General features: G+C 35.7%; 1 protein-coding gene across 4 annotated transcripts in view; it reads right to left on the reverse strand.

Annotated features, from left to right (window-relative positions):
- LOC122260723 (uncharacterized) overlaps positions 1–6,239 on the reverse strand; it is a 22,133-nt gene extending 15,894 nt beyond the window's left edge. Inside the window, exons 1-2 of one of the 4 annotated variants that reach the window (XM_086541997.1) lie at positions 6,067–6,179; positions 1–43 (exon numbers count right to left, since the gene is read on the reverse strand). The exon at positions 1–43 is cut by the window's left edge and continues 282 nt beyond it. In XM_086541997.1, the coding sequence (XP_086398123.1) occupies positions 1–40 (40 nt within the window). In that variant the 5' untranslated portion in view covers positions 41–43; positions 6,067–6,179. Of the gene's footprint in view, positions 44–5,889 lie in introns of all 4 variants that reach the window. The other 3 variants (XM_043028123.2, XM_086541998.1, XM_086541999.1) reach the window with 3 other exon arrangements.
- Positions 6,240–7,500: the final 1,261 nt, after the last annotated feature.

The raw sequence follows: 7,500 nt of genomic DNA on the forward strand, positions 1-7,500 counted from the left end.
GGTACTCGGCCGGAAGCTGCGAGTCCTCGTGCATGCCCATGCCCTGCGTGAAGAGACTATAACGATAGACTGGCAAGTTATCGCTCGCTCGCTCGCTCACTCTCTGTCGCTCCCTCGCATTAAATCACTCGTGCTCTCTCTCTCTTTATCTCCTTCCTAGATCACTCCCCTCTCATTTTTTATTATTTCATTTTCACACTCATGCTCTCTTCCCCTCCCTCTTTATCTGTGACACAAACAACATTGTTTTGTAGAAAATATCGTACACTGCTCAAAGGGGATGAGTCGCGAAGGATAATTAAAGAAGAGTTCATTAAGAGATCCAGAAGTGAACACTGTAGTGAAGTTGATGAAAGAGAAGGACAAGGAAAAAGTATCATTGCGTTATCATAATTGCAAATGTTTCAATATTGTAAATGCCGTAGTTATCTTTTTATAATTATCTAAACTGCGTTAGTCTTTTTTATTATAATTTTTAAATGTTTAGATGATGTGCTAAAATGGTAATATTTTGAAAGAATACATTTTTTTAATCATATTTACATATAGACGGTATCTCAGCATTCACTAATACAAGCATTAGTACTGGCTCTATTTACATTAATGTTATTAATAATAATGGCTCTCACAGTAGTATCAATGGCACTGTTTGTGGTGATATCAATAAAAGTAACAATAACATTTGCAGTTAGGAGAGATACTTACAAAGGAAATTGTAACAGTAACGTCACTAGTAACTTTTACAGTAGTAACTAATTTTAGTACTAATAAGAATTGTAGTTACAATAGTAAATTAATGTTATTAATAATGAAAGAGATATTAGTAACAGTAGCTGAAGGAAGAGCACTAAATGTAGCTGTAGTAGTACTAATCATACAAGTCGCAGCGACAGTAATGTTTCAAGTAACAACATAACTGTATTAACATTCGTAGTCGTAGAATTAGCAGTAGTAGCACCCATAGTCGCAATAGTAGTAGTTCCAGTATAGGCGCAGCTAAAATAGTGGTGGTAGTAGTAGTAGTAGTAGCAGTGGTGGTGATGATGGTCATAGTGATAGATGCAGTATTGCAGTTGCACTTTGACTGTAAGTAGTAGGTTACTGATGTGGTCATCACTGTCCACATTCATTAGCAATTATGTTTTCGCCTTCCGTTTCTTACATCGCTCGAACAGATGCAAGGCACTGCTATTGCATATCATGTAACCTAAGACACTGATTATGCTTTCTACATTATTCATTGCTATAAGGCAGGCAGTCTGTTTGATCTGACGTATCCTGTTTCCTGTGTCCGCTTCCGCCTCTAGACTGCAGCCGCCCTAGCAAGCTGTGGAAGCACTAAGGCATAGAAAATGATTCAATATTCTCGCTTAAGAAGGAACCTAAGACAGAGAGGGCACACAGACAGAGAGAAGAACAGGTAGAGTGAACAGTTCTGACCTCCGACCTTAAACCGGAGCCAAGTCTATTAACCGAGTCCACCAATATAGACCATGACACGTGGACGTCTGTCTGTCTTATCCACCGAGTACAACGGGCGAAGCGAGTGGATCATAACCGCTGGCAGATAGAGGATTACAACTAGCGGCATCGAGGGGCTTGCAGAGAGAGAGAGAGAGAGAGAGAGAGAGAGAGAGAGAGAGAGAGAGAGAGAGAGAGAGAGAGAGAGAGAGAGAGAGAGAGAGAGAGAGAGAGAGAGAAATAAAAAGAGAGAGAGAAAGACAGAGTGTAATCATTGTATTTACATATATTATGTCTGCTGTAATTGTTGTTATGTCCATCGAATATAATTTGCACATGTATGCTTTTGCTACTGTGTTCTATATGATGCAATCATCAATGTAATCTGTATCTTTCATGTCACTCTAATTGTTTTATATATATATATATATATATATATATATATATATATATATATATATATATATACATATATATATATATATATGTGATGTATAATATATATATATATATATATATATATATATATATATATATATATATATATATTGATATATATATATATATATATATATATATATCTAAATGTGTGTGTGTGTATGTGTATAATATATATATATATATATATATATATATATTATATATTTTATATATGTGTGTGTGTGTGTGTGTGTGTGTGTGGTTGTTGTATTATTATATATTATATATATTATATATATATATATTATATATATATATATATAAATATATATTCTACCACATTCACATATATACATACATATACGTACGCTCGTTGCTTCACCTATCTGTCTCCCCTCTCACGCTAGACATAACAGTGTTGTTTTGTCTTTCCCTTTGCAAGAGCTATGTATTGATGCAACACTTCCCTCATCACATTCCAAATGTCACATGTCACAAGAAAACACGTGATTCACACACATCCTGAGACAAATCACACATTGGGGTAAAGAGTCTCCTCTCGGGGAGCAGAGGAGGAACACCTCGCTCCTCGGAGGAGGAGCAGCCCTCACTCCAACGTCCTACTGTTCAAGCTTAGCAATTAACCAAGAAAGCTGTTCATGTTGTGTTCTTCACACCCTAGACCACGTTACCACATACAAGCAGTATCCAAGCTCGGACCTGTTAAACAGAGAGACAAAGAGAAAGAGAGACAGACAGACAGAGAGACAAAGAGAAAGAGAGAGAGACAAAGAGATAAAGAGAAAGAGAGAGAGAGAGAGAGAGAGAGAGATCAGTCATCGGCAAACGGCCAAATCCAGCGTTGCGGTAAACAGGAAATATTTGATTTTTTCGGAAGTGACAACGTTCTGGCCGCTGAGTTGTTACATGCTCCATGTTCATTGATGTTTTATAAAATATTATTTTTAAATTTCCATAACGTCTACGTTTGAAGAAAAAAAAATAGAATAAACCATTTTACAGGAAGGTAAGATGTACAGAACAGCATTTTGCTTTTTTAGTCAGACGAGGAATTATTCACATTGCATAGTGTGTGTGTGTGTGTGTGTGTGTGTGTGTGTGTGTGTGTGTGTGTGTGTGTGTGTGTTTAGGTGTATGTGTATGTGTATGTGTCGTGGGGCTGTGTGTGGGGTGTCGTGTGTGTGTGTGTGTGTGTGTGTGTGTGTGTGTGTGTGTTTAGGTGTATGTGTATGTGTATGTGATATGTATATGTATATGCATATTTAGATGTAAATGTAGATGTAGATGTAGATGTAGATGCAGATGTATGTGCATGTGTAAGTGTATGTGTATATGTATGTGTATATGTGATATAGATGTAGATGTAGATGTAGATGTAGATGTAGATGTAGATGTAGATGTAGATGTAGATGTAGATGTAGATGTAGATGTAGATGTAGATGTAGATGTAGATGTAGATGTAGATGTAGATGTAGATGTAGATGTAGATGTAGATGTAGATGTAGATGTAGATGTAGATGTAGATGTAGATGTAGATGTAGATGTAGATGTAGATGTAGATGTAGATGTAGATGTAGATGTAGATGTAGATGTAGATGTAGATGTAGATGTAGATGTAGATGTAGATGTAGATGTAGATGTAGATGTAGATGTAGATGTAGATGTAGATGTAGATGTAGATGTAGATGTAGATGTAGATGTAGATGTAGATGTAGATGTAGATGTAGATGTAGATGTAGATGTACAGGTAAGTGTAAATGTACATGTAGATGTAGATGTAGATGTAGATGTAGATGTAGATGTAGATGTAGATGTAGATGTAGATGTAGATGTAGATGTAGATGTAGATGTAGATGTAGATGTAGATGTAGATGTAGATGTAGATGTAGATGTAGATGTAGATGTAGATGTAGATGTAGATGTAGATGTAGATGTAGATGTAGATGTAGATGTAGATGTAGATGTAGATGTAGATGTAGATGTAGATGTAGATGTAGATGTAGATGTAGATGTAGATGTAGATGTAGATGTAGATGTAGATGTAGATGTAGATGTAGATGTAGATGTAGATGTAGATGTAGATGTAGATGTAGATGTAGATGTAGATGTAGATGTAGATGTAGATGTAGATGTAGATGTAGATGTAGATGTAGATGTAGATGTAGATGTAGATGTAGATGTAGATGTAGATGTAGATGTAGATGTAGATGTAGATGTAGATGTAGATGTAGATGTAGATGTAGATGTAGATGTAGATGTAGATGTAGATGTAGATGTAGATGTGGATGTGGATGTGGATGTAGATGTAGATGTAGATGTAGATGTAGATGTAGATGTAGATGTAGATGTAGATGTAGAAGTAGATGTAGATGTAGATGTAGATGTAGATGTAGATGTAGATGTAGATGTAGATGTAGATGTAGATGTAGATGTAGATGTAGATGTAGATGTAGATGTAGATGTAGATGTAGATGTAGATGTAGATGTAGATGTAGATGTAGATGTAGATGTAGATGTAGATGTAGATGTAGATGTAGATGTAGATGTAGATGTAGATGTAGATGTAGATGTAGATGTAGATGTAGATGTAGATGTAGATGTAGATGTAGATGTAGATGTAGATGTAGATGTAGATGTAGATGTAGATGTAGATGTAGATGTAGATGTAGATGTAGATGTAGATGTAGATGTAGATGTAGATGTAGATGTAGATGTAGATGTAGATGTAGATGTAGATGTAGATGTAGATGTAGATGTAGATGTAGATGTAGATGTAGATGTAGATGTAGATGTAGATGTAGATGTAGATGTAGATGTAGATGTAGATGTAGATGTAGATGTAGATGTAGATGTAGATGTAGATGTAGATGTAGATGTAGATGTAGATGTAGATGTAGATGTAGATGTAGATGTAGATGTAGATGTAGATGTAGATGTAGATGTAGATGTAGATGTAGATGTAGATGTAGATGTAGATGTAGATGTAGATGTAGATGTAGATGTAGATGTAGATGTAGATGTAGATGTAGATGTAGATGTAGATGTAGATGTAGATGTAAATGTAGATGTAGATGTAGATGTAGATGCAGATGTATGTGCATGTGTAAGTGTATGTGTATATGTATGTGTATATGTATGTGTATATGTATGTGTATATGTATGTGTATATGTATGTGTATATGTATGTGTATATGTATGTGTATATGTATGTGTATATGTATATATATACCTTTTTAAAGCAAAACAAGTATTTTTTTCTCAGGGATTCTTTTTTATCTATGATATACCTGTATTATCCTCCTTCTGTAACCATGCGTTTTCTTCCTGTCCACTGTTCTTTTATGTAAATATTGGGTGTAAACAAAAACGTTTTTACACGTCCGGTCCTCAAAAAAGGATAATAGTAATGGTGAGAGTAAAGAAATGGTAGCAGTAGAAGTAGCAACAGTAGCAATAGTAGTAGTAGCATCAGCAGTGGAAGGAGAGGTAACTGTAGTAATGAAAGCAGTGTAATAAGTAACAGTATCAATAGTCGCCCTGGTAGTACGGAGGGGCACTGAAGACGGGGAGACATGCATGCTGTGCTTAGACCCTGAAAATGTAATGACTCGAAGATTATCGTCTCATTAGCCCACAAACATAGCTTTCACTGGCCGACGCCTGTTCGCAACACTTTCTTCTGGCAACCCTTCCCCACCACATAAAGTGACATTTACATACCCACTTTAAATCACGGACTTTACGTTAACATGCACGGCATCAGAGCAACATCGTCGTATACACGTATTCTAGGCCAGCAGGTTTCCACAGTCAGGTGAACGGAACTGCCACAGCATATAACATTCCCTCCTTGAGGTATGCCGACATGTCTCCCCTTCTTTATTCTATGCCACCTCACATCCCATTTCCAGGGCTGATGTCACTTGTTAACTCTCATTAGTATTTCGAAAATGGACGAAAAAAACAGTCGCTGTCTGTACTACGTACCCGTCGTCACGTCGTCTGAAAGTTTGGAAAGTTTCGGGCGTTCACTCAGGCGAATGTCTTTATTTTTTGCTACACTCGGTCTCACCAACACTGAATGGCTTCACACACTCTAACTTTCAAGAACTCTCTGGAATGACACAAGTATAAGTCACAATAGCAATGATAACACTGTCCCACCAACAAAAACAGCCACAAGCAAGTCTTCAAGGTCACGGGATCGAGGACGCCTGATCACAGCACCTGTCCAAGACGGCGCTCAGCACCAACTGGCGGAGCAGAGGGGCGTCCGGTCCTTTTATGCTCTTCGTTGGGGAGAGGATGTTGTAGTGAGTAAGTGTCTGTGTGTATGTGGGGGTGGGGCTGATGTTGCTATTGTTCTCATTCAGTTTCTGGCCGCTGTTTCTATGCCTTTTGGATCGAAGGAAAAAGGATTTTCACCATATATATGTATATATATATATATATATATATATATATATATATATATATATATATATATATATATATATATATATATATATATGTACATATATATGTATATATATGTATATATATGTATACATATATGTGCATATATATGTATATATACAATATATACATATATATGTGTGTGTGTGTGTACGTTTACATGTGGTGAGAATCTGATATTAATATACACTATCCAGAAATCTCAAAATAAAACACATCATCAGCATAAACATAACAACAAATACCCCCAAATAATAATAACAATCACAATAACAAAACATACCAAATAATCGAAATAAGAATAAAAAAAAGAGAGAGAGAAGAGCCAGACGGGACTCACCTGAGCGGGGAAGAACGTTCGAACTTGTTTACATTACCAGGTGAGCTTCGGAAACTCCTGCTCTTGGGAATTCCCCGCCATAGCCCCGTTGACGCATACCTTCCGTCCAACGTAAAGGTTCTTGTTTTTAAATCTGTCTAGATTAACTTAATGATATATCTCTGCAGAATCTTTGGAACTATGTGATAGGTGAGGACGACAAATATATATTTTTTTCGGTTATTAGATGAGAGAACTATTGAGAATGGGTCAATGTACTAAATGCGCGTCGACCTTGTTTGTGTCTGACTGTTGGACCTGCAAGGTTAAGTGGTTGAAGGGTCTTTGTTTTTCTTCTCATTTTTATTATCATATTCATTACCGTTGTCGCTATTGTTGTTGTTGTTATTGTTGTTATTACTATTATCATTATCATTGTCATTATTATCATTAATGTTATTATTGTTATGGTTATTGTAATCAATATTTTAACTATGATAATTGGTATTGTCATTATTATTATGATCATTATCATTTTTATCATCATTATTATCATTACTCTTGTCATTTCCATTACCATTATTATCACCATAACCATTATCACCTTAATCATTATTATCATCATTTTCATTATTGCTATTGTTGTATTCGCTATCATTCCTATTATTATTATCATTATTATTATCCTTTTCCCTCTCCTTGATCAACATTTAAGCGAAGTGACTGCAAAGATGCGGTAAACTTTTACTTAAATATTTTAATATAAATATATAGACAGAAAGGAGGAAAGAAAGAACGATGGATAGATAGGGTGGACTAAACTG

Source organism: Penaeus japonicus, unplaced genomic scaffold (genome assembly GCF_977035675.1).
Source record: "Penaeus japonicus unplaced genomic scaffold, GWHDUDI00000001_assembly GWHDUDI00000011, whole genome shotgun sequence".
Lineage (NCBI taxonomy): Eukaryota > Metazoa > Arthropoda > Malacostraca > Decapoda > Penaeidae > Penaeus > Penaeus japonicus.